This window comes from Dryas octopetala, chromosome 7 (genome assembly GCF_963921425.1).
Source record: "Dryas octopetala chromosome 7, drDryOcto1.1, whole genome shotgun sequence".
NCBI lineage: Eukaryota > Viridiplantae > Streptophyta > Magnoliopsida > Rosales > Rosaceae > Dryas > Dryas octopetala.
The window spans coordinates 19,900,614-19,923,420 of record NC_141372.1 but is presented as its reverse complement, the minus strand read 5'-3'; the positions used below and the strand labels follow the sequence as shown (position 1 = coordinate 19,923,420).

General features: G+C 37.4%; 1 protein-coding gene across 3 annotated transcripts; it reads right to left on the bottom strand.

Moving 5' to 3' along the window:
- Window positions 1-608: 608 nt before the first annotated feature.
- Window positions 609-11,116, bottom strand: LOC147280365 (uncharacterized). Of its 3 annotated transcripts, XM_086252443.1 has the most exons (6): window positions 10,765-11,116; window positions 10,563-10,673; window positions 10,331-10,437; window positions 2,107-2,163; window positions 1,302-1,655; window positions 609-981 (listed from the first exon to the last, which is right to left on the bottom strand). In XM_086252443.1, the coding sequence occupies exons 2-5, from the start codon at window positions 10,669-10,671 to the stop codon at window positions 1,551-1,553; spliced, it is 378 nt and encodes a 125-aa protein (XP_086108569.1). In that variant the 5' UTR covers window positions 10,672-10,673; window positions 10,765-11,116; the 3' UTR covers window positions 609-981; window positions 1,302-1,550. The 3 variants fall into 3 exon arrangements, 2 of the variants coding, with proteins under 2 accessions (XP_086108569.1, XP_086108568.1); XM_086252442.1 differs by lacking the exon at window positions 1,302-1,655; XR_015123567.1 differs by lacking the exons at window positions 609-981; window positions 1,302-1,655; window positions 2,107-2,163 and adding an exon at window positions 9,627-9,870.
- Window positions 11,117-22,807: the final 11,691 nt, after the last annotated feature.

The following is a 22,807-nucleotide window of genomic DNA, read 5'->3' as shown; positions in this document are numbered from 1 at the left end:
TAATAGACGATATAGATAATTTAAAAGAATTTAGAAAAATATAAAACATGATTTAGGATTACATAGGAAAAATGATGAAGAGCTTGTAGCATTAATTTTTGACTTATGATTAGAACATATTATAGGATCTAGTGAATACAATAGACTATATATTAGAGCACAAAACAGAACATACAATAGAATGTAATCCAGCATAGCAAACTCGAGAAAATTTTAATGTAACTTTTGGAATCCAAGGATTTAGAGGAACATTAAATTTAGAAACCCCTTATAGAATAGAACATATAGGAATCTCAACCACACAAGAAACATATAGAGAATTACAAAATGAAAATATGACAAATAGAGAATATGACCAAATGAGGTCAAGAAAAAATATGATACCTCACATACAAGGAATTAGATAAATAAATTTAGAAGGTAACATATTAAATTTAGATAGTATAGATCCCCAGCAATGGAAAAAAAAAATATATAACTATGGGAAAAAGGATGCGTACATGTAGCAATAATGTTAGATTTTAGTACGCCTAAAGAAATGTTAGACTACTTTGAGCATACATTAGATGTAATGATTTTTTATTTTATTCAAAATTGGAAGATGTTTTGACAAGACCGCTCCCGGATTCCACCCTGAAACCCGAAGAGGTCCTGTGGGATCTAAAATCAAGGAAAATCCTACCGAAAATTTAGCAGAACCTCCCTTAAAAATGGACTAACCCAAAATTTATAAAACTTGTAAAAACACTTCTAAAAACTTCAACCACCTCTACCACAACCAAAAGGGGTCTCAGACCCTACAAATACAAAATAATCTTATAATTTAAGTATGGTTATCAGAGCCACTACTCTTATTACTACAATTTTTACAGTTAAAAAAAAAGGAACTTCCAAAATAAAAGCGATGCCTACAAGATTCGAGTAGAGAAAATGGACGCCATGCCTCAACGTGATTGGCGCGACCTCCACCACTGCTATTGCCTGGGAGGACAATTTAAGACAAAACAAGAAAAATTATGAGATAAACTTAATGAGTGAACAGTTTAATGGAAATGAAATCAAAGATTAAATATATTTTCAGAAAACCCTTTATAACCACATTTAACTCTAAGACTTCACGTCGCTCTTTGAAATCCCCCAGTTTTAAAACCATTTCCAAGCTTTAAAAGTGTTATAAAACTAATGGAACTCAAGGAAAAGATAAATCAAAACACATTTCTCAATAGCCAACAATCTAAATTAACATAGTCATAAAAATAATAAAATCGAAATCTTTATAAAACTCGAAAGGAATTTCTCACTTTAAATCCATATTGAAACTCTTGAAGATAACAATTTAATTTCCACCATGCTTATATCCTGAAAAACCTGGCCATACACTTATGCGGAATTCCTGCGTCGCATAGGCAGACAATATCCTGGTCATACACACGCACGGAGTAAAATCCAAACACGTGCAGTCAATCCTGGTCATACGTGCACGCAGATCTGCCCCAAAGGGCGAGGCATCCCGACTCACTTCCCAAAACCTATATGTGTGCCGAGATGGGTCACAAAGACCTATCTGTATCTGTATCTGTGGGTGAGGGTACTAATATGGCGGTTTGAAAATCGTTCTGCAACTTTCTAAAATCATTCTTGTAAATAGATAAAATCTGCAAATTACAATTTCTTAAGCTTTTCACAAATCCTCAAAATCATGCATTTAATAAATGTCTCAAAATAATATAGCTCTTCAAACCATGAAATCAAATGCCAAGCCAAAACATTATAAAATATGCTCATCTCATGAATCCAAATAAAAAACTTCCAATGGTTGACGCTAAAACCAAATTTAAAATATTATCTTCCGCATAAAAATAAATCTCAAATAGATACTTCAAAACCCATTATAGAATATTATTGTATAATTTATTAAAGTAAGAATAAATCTCAAATTCAATTCTCAATGCATTAAATTGGAAAAATAATCATTCGGACACCATAAACTTTTTAATATCAAAATCAAACTCACCATTCAACAAATCCAAGTAAAGCTCAAGGAAAAAAATAAAAATTTAAATCATGAAACTTCATAAAAACGTTTATAAAACAAAGTCCACTCACAGAGATAGCCCTAGCTTCGATCCTCCGCCGGATCGTCACGAGCCACGATTGTCTCGCCTATAAAATAAATAAAAAAAATAAGAAGTTAGTCTCAACTCCAAGATGTTAAATTTGTATGTGTGTGTTGTACCTAACATCCCACCCAACTTTCGTTCCTACATGACGATTTACAATCTACACAAGTTGACCAATAACAACTACTCCACAACCGCCCCTAAAGCTTCCCAGCTCACTAACCATAAACAACATAACCTAGATCAGTAACCCACTCAACAAAGTAATCCTAAATACTCCTAAAATCATGGAATATCAGCGGGGGTTCGAAATCACAAAGGTTGCCGCCCAAGGTACGTGGCTTTTTCAAGCCCAAAATTAACCAAAATACAAAAATTTCTCAAATCTTCTTATACATTCAAATCTAGTATCAAATTTTTGGGTTTCCTAAATATGGGATTGTCCAAAACCACACCAAAATTACCACAAGACTCAGCCAAACCTCAGCAGACCCAAAATGGGTTCCACCCTTGAAATCAAACTTCCCAACACTCAAATTCCTCCAAATTTATTCTAAAATTTTTGGTTCTAAACAACAATTGAGGTTCTTAGGGATGAAATTTGTCTAAGAAAACAACAATAATAGTCTCAAACTCTAAGATTCAAAGGGAATCTGAAATGGCCTTAAACCTCAATATTCAAACTTCACCCAAAATCTCAAAATTTCACCACCAAAACATGAGAGGTTGAAAGCCCATTAAGAGGGAATGAAAACTCACCCTAACCCTTGAAGATAGGAGGTGGGACTGGCCGGAGTTTGGAAGGAGAATGGCCGGCGTTTCTGTGAGAGTTTTCTGAGCAGGGGTCTCGCAGGGGGGCTGGGCTGGCTGGAGGAGTGGCCAGGGAAGGTGGTCGGCGTTGGGGGAGGCTCGCCGGAGGTATTAGGTGGCCGAAATGGCCGGCGACTGCTGGTGGTGGCAGATGGGCTTTCTCTGGCCTTGTTCGCTTGCGTGTGTGGGCTGGGCTACAAGGGTGGTGAATGGGAGGTGGTGGTCGGCGCGGTGGGGTCACTCCGATGAGGTTGGGTCGGTGGGTGGTGGTCGGCGGCGAGAGTGGTGGTGCTGGCTAGGTGTGCAAGGTATAGGCGACAAATACTCAAGCTATCAAGTTCTGTTGTGTTTTTTGAATATCTGTTGCTGTAGCTTTGTGTTTGACTAAGTCTAGGATAAGTGATAAGTCTTTGCCTTATCCCTGGTCTTCCATGTTTATAGATAACTTTAGTTAATTGGTTTCCTGGCTGCCTCTGTATTTAAACTTTGTACAGTCAATGAATAATAGTGTGTCATTTCACAACACTGCTATACCTTTTACATGGTATCAGAGCCTCACGGTCCAACTATCTCTATTATTATTTTTTTTTCAAACCAAATGGCCACCGTCACCCTCAACCCCTCCAATGCATCTCAACTTATTTCCATTAACATTTCTGCCCAAGCTCCACTCAAACTCACCAGCACCAACTATCTCTCTTGGAAACTCCAATTTCACACTCTTTTCATTGGGTATGATCTCTTTGGATACATAGATGGCTCAAATCAATGTCCACCTCCCACCCTTACAGAAAACAGCGCAACACCTCCCACCCCTACAGAAAACAACGCCACCACACCCACACCCTCTGGGTCCGTCAAGATCAACTTATCTTTAATGCCCTCATTGGGTCTCTTTCTCCTTCAATCATCCCGTTTGTGGCTCAAGCCAAGACCTCACGAGAAGCTTGGAACATACTAGCCAACACATATGCCAAGCCCACCTGAGGCCACATCCAACAGGTCAAACAACATCTCAAAAACCTCACCAAAGGCTCTCTGTCCATCACTGACTATCTCCAATCCATCAAGGCCCATGCTGATGAATTGGCCATATTAGGAGCACCTGTTCTGACAGACAAAATCTTGACCGAATTGGGGGATGATTACAAGGAACTTGCCCGAGCAGTTCAAGCTCGTGACTCTTCAATATCCTTTGAAGAACTTCATGAAAAATTACTCATGTTTGAAACCTCCCTATCTACAACCACCAAAGACACAATGAGCCTACCTGCCACTGCCAACCCCACCACCCGCTCTTCCAACTACCGCCCCCAACACACTACCTCTACCACCAACAATTGGCGCCCCTTCTCTAACCGAAACAATGGCTGGCGCCCTTCCCCCCAAAACTCCAGCACCATAAACACTGCCTCCACCACCACAAATTATCGAGGCAATCGACCTTCACCACGTCCCTACCTTGGATTTTGTCAGGTTTGTGGTAATCAAGGTCACACCGCCAAGAGGTGTCCTTCTTTTCAGGTCATCCCCATTCAAAACAACAATATGGCCTCTGCTCCAACGCCACCACATCGGTCAACAACACCATGGCAACCACGAGCCCATTATGCAGCTGCTCCCTCCTCTCATAATCCTGCCTGGCTGTTTGATAGTGGCGCATCCCATCATGTTACGGATGATCTGAACAATCTATCCTTCCATGCTCCTTACACAGGCTCTGACAACAACATGATAGAAGATGGGACTGGTCTCCCCATCACCCACACTGGTTCAAAATCTCTCATTACCCCTTCACACACTTTTCAATTAAATGATGTTCTTTGCGTACCCACCATGAAAAAAAATCTTGTTTCTGTTTCTCAATTTTGTCACACTAACAACACATCTGTAGAATTCTTACGTACCCCATTGTTTTTATATGAAGGATCTACACACTGGGGCAATCCTCTTGAAGGGAACCACTAAAGACGGAGTATATGAATGGCCGGCAGCCGACCCTCAGTCCTCCCCACTTCTCGCTTTTTCTAGTGTCAAAACAACGTCCTCCAATTGGCATCATCGACTAGGACACCCTGCCTTCTCAATTTTAAATTATATTGTTTCCCAACATCACCTAGATTTATCTACTCCACTGTCCAAAGAATCCTTTTGTCATGATTGTCGCATTAATAAAAGTCATAAACTGTCATTCTCTTCTTCCTCTCTTACTTCTACACATCCATTACAAATTCTTTTTTCTGATGTTTGGACTTCCCTCATTGTCTCTCAAGATGGTTTTCAATATTATGTTATTTTCGTGGATCATTTCACTAAATACATATGGTTCTATCCTTTAAAGCGCAAATCAGATGTAAAAAATATTTTCATACGCTTTAAACCCATTGTTGAAAACTATTTTCATCACAAAATCATTACACTTTACTTTGACAATGGTGGGGAATATATCGCCCTTAAAGATTACCTTGCCTCCAATGGCATCTCTCACCTCACCACTCCTCCACATACTCCTGAGCACAATGGGTACTCTGAGCGACGCCATCGTCACATAGTCGAAACTGGTCTCGCTCTACTTTCTCATGCCTCCCTTCCATTATCCTTCTGGTCTCATGCCTTTGCTACAGCAGTTTATTTAATAAATAGACTACCCACACCCACTCTCAACCTTTCTTCACCATATGAACTCATATTTCAGGAGAGCCCCAACTATTCCAAACTCAAGATTTTTGGTTGTCTCTACTACCCTTGGTTACGTCCCTATGGCCCTCACAAACTACATCCACGATCCACCGCATGTGTTTTCCTTGGTTACTCTCTCTCTCAAAGTGCATACTTGTGCTTTGATCCATCCACTTCAAAAACTTTCACTTCCCGTCATGTTCACTTTGTAGAGTCCATCTTTTCTTACACCTCACTTCACGCGTCATCACCAAGGCCATCTTCCACCTCAGTTGACTTGTGGATCCCATCGATTTTTACGGTTCCATGCACCTCTCCCTCAATGCCGGCTGCCACTACTCCCTCTGCAGTGCAACCTCAAGAACTGCCACCGTCTGTAGCTCCTCCACCTGAAAACCACATCACTGTACCTCTTCCCCAGCACCCTGCCGCAACAAACACCACTGACCCAGCTCCACCCCATACTCAAACAATCATAATCAGACACTCCCCTCCACAATCACCCACCATCCAGTTCTCTGACCCATCAAATCAACCTCCCCCCGAGACCTCTAGTGCCCCTTCATCCACAAACCTCACAACCCCGTTGATCTTACCACCTGCCCATGTAATTGCACCCCTTGCACCAGCCCCACCCGCTTTCAATGACCACCGTATGACCACACGTAGCAAGAACAATATTCACAAACCCTTACAAAAAATGAACCTCAGCACACAGTTAAATCCTTCACCCGTCCAAACACCAACCACCGTAACCCAGGCCCTCAAAGATGAGAAATGGTGCAACGCCATGTCTGCAGAGTATGATGCCCTTGTTCGCAATGGAACATGGGAGCTCGTTCCTCCGGACTTGGTCTCCAATATAGTTGGCTGTAAGTGGATCTTTCGTATTAAAAGAAACTTTGATGGTTCCATTGACAGGTACAAGGCTCGTTTGGTGGCAAAAGGGTTCCATCAGCGCCCTGGTGTGGATTATCATGAAACATTCAGCCCCGTATCAAGCCCACCACAATCCGGGTAATCCTTAGCCTTGCCATTGGACAGGGCTGGCCACTCCGCCAACTGGATGTCAACAATGCATTCCTTCAAGGCCATCTCTCTGAAAATGTGTACATGACTCAACCACAAGGGTTTGTTGAGAAAGATCGGCCGTCCTATGTTTGCAAGCTTCGCAAAGCTATCTACGGTCTCAAACAAGCCCCCCGCGCCTGGTACCATGAGCTCCGCACTTTCGTCCTCCAGGCTAGTTTCCATAACTCTCATGCCGATACATCACTGTTTGTTTTCCATACTGAAAAACATCTCCTTTATCTCTTAGTCTATGTAGATGATATAATCCTCATAGGCAACAATAATGATGTCCTTAATGACTTTGTTACTACTCTTGCTCACCGTTTTTCCCTGAAGGATCTTGGCTCACTTTCATATTTTCTTGGCGAGGAGTTAATTCCTCATCGCAATGGTATCCTACTCTCCCAGAAACGGTATATATTGGACATCCTTCATCGAACCAATATGATGGCTGCCAAGCCTGTCCTTACGCCGTTGCCCCCTGGAGCCCCACCAACTCTTCATTCCGGCTCTCCACTACATGATCCTAGTCAATTTCGCACAGTCCTTGGTCAGCTCCAATATTTATCCCTCACACGCCCAGACATTTCTTTCACCGTCAACAAGCTGTCTCAATTTATGCACCAGCCTACCACAGACCACTGGTCCCTTGTCAAGCGTCTTCTCAGGTACCTAGCTGGCACTCTGAATGACGGTATTCTTCTCCATCGTGCCACCAATCCCTCTCTCCATGCATTTTCTGATGCGGATTGGGCAGGCGACAAGGACGATTATTCGTCCACAGGTGCCTATATTGTTTATCTTGGCCGTAACTCCATCTCTTGGAGCTCCAAGAAACAAAACGCGGTTGCCCGCTCTTCCACAGAGGCTGAATACCGTTCGGTTGCTGCCACTGCTGCAGAGCTAGCTTGGGTGTGCTTCCTTCTTACTGATCTTGGGGTCTCCTTACCCACCACCCCTGTCATATACTGTGACAATGTTGGCGCCACCCACTTGTGCTCCAATCTAGTTTTCCACTCCAGGATGAAACACATTGCACTGGACTATCACTTCATCAGGGAACGGGTCCAATCCGGTGCTCTACGTGTCGCCCATGTTCCTTCTGCTGATCAGCTTGCTGATGCTCTTACCAAATCTCTGCCACGTCCTCGTTTTCAGACACTAAAAGTCAAGATTGGCCTCACTTTTCCCGGCCCATCTTGCGGGGGCATATAGGCGACAAATACTCAAGCTATCAAGTTCTGTTGTGTTTTTTGAATATCTGTTGCTGTAGCTTTGTGTTTGACTAAGTCTAGGATAAGTGATAAGTCTTTGCCTTATCCCTGGTCTTCCATGTTTATAGCTAACTTTAGTTAATTGGTTTGCTGGCTGCCTCTGTATTTAAACTTTGTACAGTCAATGAATAATAGTGTGTTCATTTCACAACACTGCTATACCTTTTACACAAGGGTGGGTTGCGGGGGAGAGAGAGAGTGTGCGGGGAAAGGAGAGAAAATGAAGGGAGAAGGAAAAATGAAGAGAGAGAGAGAGAGAGAAAAAGAGGTCTGAAAATTTAAAAATACATTTGGGCCTTTCTAGAAACACCTACAATGAAAAAGTCTAAAATACCCTCTACTTCAAACGTCTATAACTCTTGATCCGAAACTCTCATGGACGCACAGTTCGCGTCTACAAGTTCATGGTTTCAACACTTATCCGACGAGACCAAATTCACAACCAAAAACCCAATAGATAAAAAGATCAAAATTGGGTCAACTAACCCTTTACTTAAAATCCTAAAATTTCCCTTAATGAAAATTTAAATAAAAATGCACAATAAAACTTAAACTTAAACTTCAATGGGTCACATTGGGGTCGGAGCGTTACATGTTTAGTTCAAAAGAATATAAAAAAGCACTTCATGTTTAATTTTAATGTAACAGCTTTGATATCTTTGATAAAAACATAATTTTTTAGACCAAAATAAATTAAATGCTAAAAATGAACAAGAACAAATTCGAGCAATTAAGAACTTAAAACAATTACAAATTTGTGATCTACAATACATGAGTGAATATACATTAGATTTCTTTAAATATTTAAGTAGAACAGGTAGAATAAATTATTTAAATTTTTAGACACTTACATTACAAAAATTAAAAGACCTATAAGTGAAAGAATATGGATAAAATGACAAAAACACCCTAAAAGAACAGAGTGTTTAATATGACCAAGAGTTCAACAAAATTATGATATACTTAGGCAAAAATGGAATCAGATTAAAGCAAAAAAGACAAATTAGGAAACAATTATTTGCATACTGTAAAAACATAGACTTACCAAAGCAATATATACGGTTTCCATAAAGAAAAAAAACCCTACAAACCTTGTACAAAGAAATATAGGAAGAAAAATTATAGGAAGTATAATAAATTAATATAAAAATAATAGATTTGATATACAAAAATCATAAACATTTAGGTAAAGGAAATATTTACCAAAGCAATATATGAAAAGAAATAGTAAACCATGAATTAGAAAATACAAAGCATCACAGGATAAAAGTAAACGTAAATGTTATTTGGGTATTTTATCCATAACAACTTTGACCTATTTTTTGTTAATAATCAGGGCATTTTTCGTGTGTAAAGACAATAAAGGGCAAAATTCTATTTAGGTTGGTCCAACTAGCTTAATTGCTTTGTCTTGTCAAATAGTACTATTTTTGGCTACATGTATATTTTCTTTTTCCAAAGTAAACGTGATGCTGCTAAAGTGGTTGGGTGCTGGCCTTGCTATTATTGCATGATATCATTATTGTTGCAACTGTTGCTGAATGTGCTCTACTGCTAAGTGTAAGATTTGTACTATTGTTTTGGCTACATCTGCTCTATCATTGCAATGCTGATGGTGATTTCGGTGCTGATGCTAGGCTTCCATCATATTCTCGATATTGTGAAGCTGTAATGCCCCGAATTTCGGGCTCATAAACACACTGAAACTTTGTCATTTAAACTCATTTTCAAAGAATGAGTCATACACTTAACATAATAAATAAATACATATAATAAATCAGAGTGCGAGCCCAAAAATATTTATGTAAAATCGCTGTATAAAATCGGTTAAAATCAAATTAAAATGGGTCCCACTGCCTCGTGTTCTTCTCACTACCTCCTCAGTCTGCTTAACCTACAAAACACAAATAACCACACTGCACCATATCCATGGTACACCGGGTCATCCAAACAAACAACCCGGTAAGCTCACTAGAGCTCGTATGAGTGAAATGACTTAACAATTAACCTTAATAATTTCTTCAATTTCCATACTCAATAAATATCCATAATAAAATCCATAATTACTCAATCACATAACAATTTCATCGCCAATCATCCAAGCATCAAGATAAACATAATTCCTCAAATTCACATCAAATCTCACCAATAATAATAATAATCATTTTGCAAATCAATTGCCTAATCGTCAACTATTAACCTTAACCTCAACCTCAAATTATTCACGTCTTAATTGATGACCTCAAAGCATAATCATCATCATTTCTACTTTCAAGATTCAAGCCTAGACTTTACCAAGTCCTAGCCAAACCAAGTCCTAGCAAACAAATGCATACAAGCAACCAAACAAACAATCAACTATCTAATTTCACTCACTGTGCAACGACGTGAAAAGACCGAAATGCCCTTCTTGGTGCCTTTGCTCGGATAACAAATCTGGCAGCATAACGGCATCGAGAATGAGATTTCCCGAGCTCGTGTACCTGTTAAGACCAGACAACCAATCACAATTACAAAACAGAAACATAATGGCCGTTAAACAGTCGTAACGGACGGCCGCCACCACGCACGGTGGCTGCCCCGCTCCAAACAACACATAACAACTCACCCAAAAAGTAATTGAGCCTGGAAATAGTCTCTGGAATGATCAGCTGGAAAGAATTGAGAGAAACAACCACCAATCCGCCGCCAACAGTGGTGGAGCTGGTGGTGACCATGGCTGCAAAACAGGGAATTCGATTTCAACAGACACTTGTCTCAAACCACAACAACCAATAGCACGTACATGATGAGAGGATGAAGTTTGGTACCTGAACGACGGAATTGGCTGCCGAAAAAGTCAGAAAATGACCAAAGAAGCCGCCAGCCTTAGAGCTTCGATCCGCCATCGAGGAGCTTTGGGTGGACGATCGGAGTACACCACCGTGCTCGGCTAGACGAAAAGAAGAAGATGAGGGTGGTCGCCGGCCTCAAATCCGCCGAAAAAGTCGGGTCAATGCCGGAGCTCCAAACTGGCCTTGGATTGGGTTTCGGGGTTTTTCTGGGTTGAACGGAGAATAGGCAAAGGAAGAGGGAGAGACGGTGAGCTCGTCTGGGCTTCAACCTCTGGCAACCGTCGCCGGACGCGCCCTCACGCGCCGGTGATGGCGGCGGCTGCACAGTGCAGCGAGAGAGAGAGAGAGAGAGAGAGAGAGAGAGAGAGAGAGAGAGAGAGAGAGAGAAATGAGATAAAAGTCTGATTTTTGGGTTTTAAAACCCTTTTGGTATAAATTACGAGATTGACCTTTACTTCAAATGCCCGTAACTCCGATTTACGCTTGCTTCGTGTCTACGAACTCGTGGACTCAAGACCTATCTAACGTGCCCAAAGTCAAAGATGAAAGCCCAGTAGTTTTAAAAGTCAATTTTGGGTCAAGCCCAATTTAAAACAAAATTTAAAAATAAATCCAAAACCTTTTTATTTCTCAAATAAATTCTCAAAATAATCAATATAAATTCTCAAAATATTTAGAATAAATCCTTGAAAAATACAGGGTCTCACAGAAGTTCTTCATCTGTGAGGTTGTTCCAAAATTGAGCATCGCTCTCTTCTTTTTGCTCTCTGTATTCTATTCTTTCTTTCATTTTATCAAAAGTATCTTTAGTCTCTGCACTCATGTGGAGTACAGGTCCAAAGGGACTAGTGAGAATCTTCTTTCTGCTATAGAAGCTCATATTATGCTCTTCTCCTATTAATGTTAGCTGGGGATAAGTGGCATCAAATCTGTCAAAGTCACATATTTTTCCTCCTCAAAATCTTTGTATATGCTCTATGGTAAAATTCCATCTATATCCTACTACTAGAGAAACAAAATATTTGTCTTCATCAAAAGCTGCTATATGGTAAGCTTGATTGTGGACATGATCAGGAAACCACCCTGGTGGAATGCTAAGGAAGGACTTGCTATGAGTAGCCCATCTGTCTAGATGTATGTTTGCAAAGTATTGGAACTTAAAAGAGAATTGTTGAAGTAAATAAGTCATAGGCCATCTGTCTAGATGTACGTCTGCAAAGTATTGTCTAGTAGGCTATCTGTCTTGAAGTAAATAAGTCGTTAAGATAACCAAAATCAATCAAGTAATAACTTTGGTGTAATGGAAGGTTTAGGTTCAAAAATTGACTGGTATAATGCTTTTTGTAACTCTAACTGCAAAGTTGTTGCTGCTGCTTCTGAAAATTCTTTAATTATCTACTGATGAAGATGGAAAGGAAGTTGTCTGATCCTTGCTCCAAGTGATATATAATCATCACCTGTAATTTTTGCTGGTGGAACGGGAACTCGCTCATTAGCCTTTTGTAATATTTGCTCATTGGTTGTAATTTTAAAGTACAAAAATTCCTTATTTTATTATCCCTCTCATTAGTAAGGGTTTCAACACGTTTTTGCAATGCTTGATGGTTATTCTTGAATTTTTCTTATACAACTAATATTCCTACTTGTTATAAAGAACTTTTATTTTTTTAAGTATGCTCAAAACTTTTCCTAAGAAATTCTTGTGCTTCTATTTCTGAGTAGATGTCATCTGATCTAACCACTTCTTTGCCTCTAAATAATTTCATTTGCAATTGTTAAAGGGATTATTTTCTTTTGTTTTGTTGCTACTTTTCCTAAGGTTAGACCTTCTAATTTATGTACTAATCCTGGAGGTAGTGTAGCTTTATGATTTGCTAAAGTTTTATGTATATATACTATTTGTTCTTCAAGATTATCTAATTTTTCTGATATATTTACTAGAAGTTGAATTATAAAATTATTTTGTCTAACAAGTATATGTTGGTTTGATATATTAGATGTGTAATATTGTTAGGTTCATATTTATGCATGTTTTACATGATTTTCACCTCCCTTTCTTGGTTAGTTCTTGACATTTTTCATAGCATTTTACTTGGTTTTTGTGTTTTGTAGGTCAAAGGTATCCAAGGAGTAGAAAAGAAGCATAATGGGGCAATTTGGAGCTTAAAGTGGAAAAAATGGAAATAGAAATCATAAGGGAATCTTATAGAATAATTTAGAATCTGAAAAGAATCTTTGAAGAATCTTGGACAAAAGCTTTGGGGGAATTTTTTTTGTCAAGGTTGACTTTTAGTTAAAGTAAACTATCAAAGTCAATGGTCAATCATGTCACTTCATTAAGTCACATGAGAGCCAAACACCATGGGCCATGTGCAAGTTACCAGGAATCCCCAAAGCATCAAGGAACCTTGAAGTTTCCTACATGTGCCACAAATCGACTTTTCTTAGAGCATGTGCATTGGTTTTAGCTATAGCTATAGTTAAAAGCAATATTTAGCTAAAGGCTTTTTAGCAAGATACCCACCTGAACTTTGACTCGATTTGCATGTTACCACCTAAATTAAAAATTGAAGCAAGTTGCCCCCTGAATTAAATTTTGTTTGCAAATTACCACCACCATCCAAATTCTCATGGGTTTTTTGGTCTTTTCATAGAGAAGAACTTGGGTGGGGAAGTTTTTGCCACCTCACCATGCTGAGTGGCAAGGCCCAACCAATTACAAGTGGCCACATGTATAACCATTTTTTTATTTCTCTTTTCCTATTTTTACAAACTTTAAAAATTAATTAAAAATAGTTTCGGACTCAGAAAAATACACGGAAAATTCTTACGGACTCGTCTTGACTAATAGTAATTTACTATGGAGTCAAATTATCAATTTGCCCTTTGAGAGTTTCCAGAAAATTTAGGAAGTTCAAATTTATTTCTAAAAAATTAAAATACTCTAGATTCTTTAAAAATTTATAGGATAATCTCCCGAACTCCTAAAAATACAAAGTCTGCACCATTGGTCTTCTAAAAACTAACACTACCTTTCTCGTGAACACTTCCTACCCTAATAACACTACCTTTCATAAAATTAACATTCTGGAGTTTGAATTTATTTTCCTCTAAGACCTCTCGAGCTTTTGGGTAGCAAGTGTTCACAAGAAAGGTAGTGTTATTTTTTAGAAGACCAAGCAGACCTTGTATTTTTTGGAGTTTGGGAGATCATCCTATGAATTTTTAAAGAATTCAGAGTATTTTAATTTTTTAGAAATAAATTTGGACTTCCTAAATTTTCTGGAAACTCTCAGAGGGCAAATTGATAATTTGACTCCATAGTAAATTCTATTAGTCAAGACGAGTCCGTAAGATTTTTCGTGTATTTTTCTGAGTCCAGAACTATTTTTAATTAATTTCAAAGTTTGTAAAAATAGGAAAAGAGAAATTAAAAAATGGTTGTACATGTGGCCACTTGTAATTGGTTGGGCCTTGCCACTCAGTATGGTGAGGTGGCAAAAGCTTCCCCACCCAAGTTCTTCTCTATGAAAAGACCAAAAAACCCATGAGGATTTGGATGAAGGTGGTAACTTGCAAACAAAATTTAATTCAGGGGGCAACTTGCTTCAATTTTTAATTTAGGTGGTAACATGCAAATCGAGTCAAAGTTCAGGTGGGTATCTTGCTAAAAAGCCTTTAGCTAAAACCACAACCTTGTACATTGGTAAATGTTATAGCTGAAACCCAACTATTTAATTTAGAAAGTGTATTCATGTATACTCTTATAAATTAAAATGTATGAATTAATATAATTTAATAATTATATCATTGTAATTATTTTAATGAGATCTTTAATATGAGTATAAAATTGAATATATTTAAATATTATTATTTTAATACATATTTAATTTTTTTATTTAATTGTAATGTTTAATACATATTTAAAAAAAATTGTGAAAAGTGTGCATCGGCTGATTTCTACTCAATGGTGAATGACTGAATAGGCTCATGCTGATAGGATGAGACCCACGTGCCATTACTCTGATTGGCTCATGTTCTTCCCATTCACCATTCAAATGCCACACCACGGCTTCTTCATGTGCAAGTGTGCAACAATCACAATTTTTCAGCAGTCCAAATTATGAAAAGCAGGTCACATGCCGACAGGATGGGACCCATCCGTAGGGAGCTCCTCCAATCAGCTTGCACCACCACTTTGTTTTCTCTCTCTTGCCGACAGCTACTATGCACAATGGGGTCGGCAATGGGCCGGGCCGGGCTCGGGCTTGAATGATAGAAGCCCAATAGGGCTTTCGGGCCGGGCTGGGGCTTTAATACACAAGCCCAAGGCCCGCCCATCGGGCTTTGGCTTGCGGGCTTGGAGGGCCGGGCCGGGCTAGGCCCAAAGCCTGTTTAGACACATATATATGTTAAAAAAAAATATAAGATTTTGGCTATGTTGTGATTTGAACATGAGACCTCACATAACAAACTTCAACTCTCAACCAACTGAGCTGACCAGTTTATTTGTCAAGTTTGTGAATCATAACATATTTAATAGCTCTTTCGTTTGTTTACTTCAATAAATTATTAATATGCTTATTAAGTTATTCTATAATACTATTATGTTAGTAATAGTGTAATACCATAAATAATAAACTTTTAAAATTATATACAATATTACAACTATAATAAAACATAAATGTACATATATTTTATTATATATTTTATTACATATTTTTATAAACAAACGATGCAATTGTGTTGTCAACGATCCGAACCGTTCAAATTTTAGTTCCTCACTCAAAAATAATTCGTGCAAAAAATTAGCTTAATCGGAGATGTAAAAGTGACATAATGGTGGTTGAATTAATGAACGATCGTGGTTTTTCTAATGATGATCGAATGGGTAGATGAATGTCGATTTAGCCGATTTTTTGTACGGATGATCTTTGACTATGAACATAGAAAATGAACGGGTCAAATTGTTGAAATCACGTTGTGGTCTTCATAATTATGGAAACAACAAGGTTTCAACGGGAAAGTTATTAGAATTATACTCTTCAAGTGTATTTATATGTAGAAGTTCACATATCGATCGTGTTTTCAACGATCCGAATCGTTCAAGTTTTAGTTCCCCACTCAAAGAGAATTCTTGCAAAAAATTAGTTTAATCGGAGATGTAAAAGTGACATAACGGTGGTCGAATTAATGAACGATTGTGGTTTTTCTAATGATAATCGAATGGGTAGATGAATTCCGATATAGCCAATTTTTTGTAAGGATAATCTTTGACTATTAACATAAAAAATGAACGGCTAAGATTGTTAAAATCACGTTGTGGTCTTCACAATTATGGAAACGACAATGTTTCAACCGGAAAGTTATTAAAATTATATTCTTCAACTCTTCAAGTGTATTTATATGTAGGAGCTCACATCTCGATCGTGTTTCCAAGTTTCCAATAATCCGAACCGTTCATTTTTTAGTTTTTTACTCAAAGATCATCCCTGCAAAAAATTAGTTCAATTGGAAATGTAGAAATTAGATAATGGTGGTCCAACTTATGAACAATCGTGGTTTTTCTAATGATAATCGAATGGGTAGATGAGTTCTGATTTTGCTGATTTTTTGTAAGGATGATTTTAATTTGACTATGAATATAGAAAATGAACGGCTCAGATTGTTGAAATCACGTTGTGGTCTTCACAATTATGAAAACAATAAGGTTTCAACGAGAAAGTTATTAGAATTATACTCTTCAACTCTTCAAGTGTATTTATATGTAAAAGTGACGTAACGATGGTCGAATTAATGAATGATTATGGTTTTTCTAATGATAATCGAATGGGTAAATGAATTCCGATTTGGCCGATTTTTTGTAAGGATGATCTTTGACTATCAACATATAAAATGAACGGTTCAAATTATTAAATTAATGAACAATCATGGTTTAATAACTTTAATTATAGTTGTATTATAAAAGTTGTATATACACATATACATTTATGTTTTATTATAGTTGTAAATTTGTAATGTTGTATATAATTTTCAAAGTTTATTATTTATGGTATTACATAGTATAGTTTACACTTTACACTATTACTATTTACTAATATTATAGAATTATATAATAATTTAATAAGCATATTAATAATTTATTAGAGTAAACAAACGAAAAACCTATTAAATATGTTATGATTCACAAATTATATAAATAAACTAGTCAGCTCAGTTGGTTGAGAGTTGAAATTTGTTCCTTGAGGTCTCAAGTTCAATTCATAACATAGCCAAAATCCTATATTTTTTTTTATTGAAGATATTAAATGGGCTTTGGGCTTCGGGCCGGGCTTTGGGCGGGCCTAAGCGGGCCGGGCTTTGGGCGGGCCGTGGGCTTCAAGGGGATGGCCCAAGCCCAACCCAAGAAATTTTCGGGCAGGCCGGGCCAGCCCAAATGTCGGGCCAAATCGGGCTTCGGGCCCAATGGGCCGGGCGGGCTTCGGGTGGGCTTCGGGCCTTGGGCTATTTGGTGAGCCCTAGTTAAAACCCACCTATTTAATTTAGAAAGTGTATTCATGTATACTCTTAATAAATTAAAATGTATAAATTAATATAGTTTAATAATTATACCATTGTAATTATTTTAATGAGATCTTTAATATAAGTATAATATTGAATATATTTAAATATTATTATTTTAAATACATATTAAATTTTTTTTTTTTTTTTCATTTGTGTATTTTCACTATCTACCTCATTCATCATCTAAAGGAAATACATAATAAAAGAAAGCAACAATCAAGGAAATACACAATAAAGGAAATACAACATGGAAAATAAACTAGGAAATCAAGGATTGAACGTAGGAAAATAGGCATCATTGCTCGATCCGGATGGATTAGATGCGTAGTTAGCCATCAATTTACGCTTCATTTCCACCCAAAAAACTTTTGTTTCTTCATCCATTCCAGAAATATCCGTTGATATTATCCTTATGTCTGCATCCCGTTGTTGAATCCCTAACTGGCCTTTACGTACTCCTGCTATCCGTTCTTGCGCCTTGACCATGGCGTTCAACGTCTCATCTCGTGCTCGTCTGTCTCAGTTATCATGTGTTGCCTTCTTCTTAGCCTCTATTGTGGCTTTTTTTCCTGGGGGCCTTTTGCTCGATGAAGGGGTCAGAGAAGGCTGGGAAGGCTCGTCGTCGCAAGAAAGATCAACGGTCTCGATTGGCTGCGATTGAGGAGCATCCTGAGTGTCGGGATGTTCCATATGGATTGACTTCAGACGAGGAAAGAGACAATCTCTTAAAACTGGCAGACAATGGTCGAACTTGAAGGCCTTGCCATCATGCTTGTCTGCATATAATTTTCTGGCTTGATCAATCTGCATTTATATTATTCAAGTGTAAGATATAAACCAAAGAATTCAAATTATAGTATCAAACAAAAAAAAAATTATAATATTACCTTATTTACTTCACTACACCCACTATGTTGCTCAGTTTCAACTTGAGTAAGACAACCTTGATAATAAACGATAGATTTTTTTATTCTTCCCATTTGTGTCTGCACAGAGGTGAGTGATCTCCTATAGCCAGTGAGATCTTGATATTTTTGCTGTATTCTCTGCCAAAAAACCTTCTTCCCTTGATCTGTACCAATTTCTAGATCTTGCATCACCTCTACATAGGCTTTGCAAAGGGCCACTTGATTTTCATTGAAAAAATTAGGACCTTTGCTTTTCCCACTATTCATATTTGATATAAAAAAATAAATTGAAAAAAATGAACAAACCATTAAACCAAACTCTCCACAAATTTCTAAACTTCTCACAATAATTTGGAAAGTGTTGTGAAAATTTTGAGTGATGAAATAACATATATATAGGAGTGGGAGGTGAGTGAAATTGTGTACAAAAAAATAAAATAGTTTAAAAAAAAAAAAAATTTGAAGCAACAGTCATAATTTGGACCATTGCATTTGCATTCAATTTGGATAGTTGGCGAAAGTGGTCATGTTGCATCTGCATTCAATTTTCAAATGCCACCAATGGCACACTTTGATTGGTTGATGCATTTAAAACAAATAAAAAATGGACTAGCTCAACAATCAATATTATTCAACGGCCAAATTGTGGAAAAGCAAGTCACATGTGATGGGATGAGACCCAGCCACAGAGAGTTCACCCAATCAGCATGTGCCACCACTTCACTTTCTCTCTCTTGCTGACAGTTGCTGTACACAATGAGACCCAACCTTTTCTTGGCTTTTGAGCTTGCAATAGCTAAATTTTTAGCTAAACTTAGCCAAAAATTTAGCTATTGCAATTTTAGTTTAGCTTTTAGCTACCAATGCAGTTGATTTTTATGACTTTTAGCTAAATTTTAGCTATACCTATTGCTTATAGCTAACCAATGCATATGCTTTAATGGCAAAAGGCAAGGCTAAAGGCAAGATTTAGCTATTGCTTTTGGCCAAATGCACAAATTTGTACATTGCTAAAGGCTAAAGGCAAAAGGCAAGATATTTAATTTATTAAGTGTATTCATATATACAGAAATGATCACTCGCTCACCATAGAGCGAGGAATTCCCCCCTCACCTAACCACCCACTCACCACAGGGTGGGAAATTCAATGATCGGGACCATTCATTTTTTAGGTCCATCTTTAAGGGTCGTCCATGTAAAAAATCAGCCAAATCGATAATTGTTTGGTCCTTCAAACTTTGCAGACAAATACAGTTTGTCAGATAAGGTTGAAATGATATTGATAGTAATACACTGGCTAAACAGTTTCCGATTTGGTTGATTTTTTATAAGGGTGATGTTTGAATAATGCTCTAAAATATGGACGGTTCCGATCATTGAAATTCGTTGCTGGGTGATTAGGTGAGCAGAGAATTCTCTACTCTATGGTGAGTGAGTGATCATTACTGTTCATATATACTCTTATAAATTAAAATTTATAAATTAATATATTTTAATAATTATACCATTGTAATTATTTTAATGAAATCTTTGATATGAGTATAGTATTGAATATATTTAAATATTATTATTTTAATACCCATTTAATTTTTTTCATCAATTATGTATATTTTCTCATTTACCTCATCATCTACCTTATTCATCATCCACCTCATTCATTATCTACCTCATTCATCATCTACTACATACAGTGGTCGAACTTGAAACATTTGTCATTATGCTTTTCAGCGTACAATCCTCTGGCATGTTGAATCTGCATTTATATTATACAAATATAAGATACAAACCAAAGAATATAAATTTTAGTATTAATGGTAAAAATATTTACAATATTACTTTATCACTTTCATTTCACCCACTGTGTTACTTAGTTTCAACTTGACAAAGACAACCTTGATAAAAAATGCAATGTTGTTTTATTCTACTCATTTATGTTTTCACAGACTGAAGCGATCTCATATCGCCAATGCGCTTGACATATTTTTGTTGTATTCTCTGCCAAAAAATCTCTTTCCCTTGATCCGTACCAACTTATGGATCTTGATTCACCTCTACATAGCACCTGCAAAGAACGATATGATTTTCATTAGGCCAATTGGGACCTCGGTCGACTTTGGCTTTCATGGTACTCATATTTAAAAAAATAAATAAAATAAAATTTGTAGAAGATGAATAAACAAGTGACCACAAATTTCTAAGCAAGTGCCCACAAACTACCCACAAATTTCTAAATAAGTGCCCACAAATTTGGAATGTATTGTGAAAATTATGAATGGTTATATACCATATATATAGGGGTGGGAGGTAAGTGAAGTTGGAAAAAAAAAAAAAGGGAAGAATTCGAATTAAAAAAAAAACCAACGGTCACAATTTTTAAAAATTTTGACCATTGGAGGCTTGCATTGATAGCCTTCATTGATAGTCTTCATCAAAAAGAAAGAAGAGGCACGTGGGTTTGAGTGAAAATTGAAGAAGCAGCTATTTGTGGGAAATAAAGTGGGCCACGTGATTTGTGGGAATTAAAAAAAAAAGAAAAAGAAAAAAGGCAGCTGTTATCGATCACCACGTAAAGTGGGCCATCAGTGGCAGTGTCACGCACCCATTGGTGACGCTGCTAGTCTTGTCCCCCACAAGAAGACATCATCTTCTCTTCTCTCCAATCGCGCACCGACATGTGGACTCCATTATCTCACCATCAGCTGCTTTTCTCTCTTGTAGACTCCACTTGTCTTGGCAAAGCAAAAGACAATAGCAAGATTTTGGGCCAAATTTAGCCTAAAATCTTGCTATGGCAAGAATTGCCTTGCATTTGGCCCAGCAATGTAGAGGTTTTTTCACATTTTGGGCTAAATCTTGCCTTTAGCCTAGCAATGTACATGCTCATATAAACTAAGGAGAGTGTCTCCTAGTCATCCAAGGAATCCCCAATGTGCAAGGGAGATCTTAGAAGATTTAATCCAAGTTGATTAAGGAAAGACTTTACCCTAGTTTAGAAGGAAGAGAAAATTCTAATGGACCAAGGCAAACCAAAGCAACAAGGAAACCTTGGGAAAACAGAGCAGCAACTTCGACTTCAAGTCTGTACTTCTCTAGATCGTTCCATCTGTTGAGTCTTATATCGTTGGAAAGATAAATATGTTAGCTTCACAGGGAATTTTATGGATCTCGATTCCGATATGCCTAGCGCAAGTTATGGCTGTTTTAGTGAAGATAGCGCAGCAATTCCGCGCCTAGAAATTCTTGCCGCAAGTTTTGTTGTCCTCTCCTATTTGTGCAAGGACTCATCCACCTCCTCAAATCTCTATATAAGGAGTCTATGCATCAAGCATTCAACAACCTTGGCATCCTGGATTCACTTTGCACAAGCATTCGCGCCAAGCTCTCTCTTCCAATTTTAATTTCTAGGTTTAATTAGTTTATGAATTTTATTGTTAGTTTTTCAATGATTATGTGTAACTAAATCCTTAACTAGGGCTTATGATGAAGCCCTAGCATTATATATTACTATTTTTCTATGACATTATTTTAGTTTAATTTCAGTTTTTCATTGATGAATTCTTAATTCACTATTTTATTGGATACTTGATGCATGCTCTCTTTGATTAGCTACCTTAGGTTGTATGCATCTAGTTTATGTGTTGTGAAAGCATGTGGACTGCCATATCATCATGTTTTTTGTTTGCAACAAGTGAATAGCCTAATAATTGTTCATGTGAATTGAAATCTTGGATACCTAGTGTAGACGCCATACTCTAGGGTTCTTGTGATGTCTCATATTATCTTGTGCTTAATGGGTTCTTGTGTGTTAAATCTAAGTAGACGTCATGCTAGGTTGCACATATGGGCACAAGTATTATTGTAGATGCCATGCATCTTACATACATTAGAGAGAATCAATGCAATTTCTTCTAGACGCCATAGACACTTTGCGAGCATCTTCATAAATAGTTTCTAAATTTATCTTTTTGTGTCATAACTTGAGTATGGTAGCTAGGGTGGATTCTGAAGGCCTTAGTGTTTCATTATCATTATTTTTCTTCAATAAAATCTGAATCGTTTCCTTGCTTGTTTACTTGCTTTCTTTTATTTTTCTTGCATAATTAGTTTAGAATCAAATCAATCAAAACCCCACCAATCCAGAGTGTGTGTGTGTGTGTGTGTGTGCTGCAACCTTGTGTTGCTATCGTGTGTGTTCTTAATCTTTTCCGTGAGTCTTTTGTTTGTTTTAGGGTCAATTAGGTCAATTAGATTAGTGATACGACATCAATTCAATCCTCATGGGATCAACCTCATATTTATACGCTTTGCTACTGTCGCGATTCGTGCACTTGCGAGTGAAGTATAGTGAAAACTATATTTCTATAGGTGTTGTGTTTAATTCTATTATTGTTTTAAGGGCTTCTATATACTTTGCACTAGTTTTTGCACTTTGCATCTATTTTAGTAGCTAATCTATTTTATATACTTGTTCTGCTAAATCCTTTTACACTAACTGTATTTCTGTAATTGTTTTTTAAGTTGATCTATTATTACGTGCAATTTTTGAA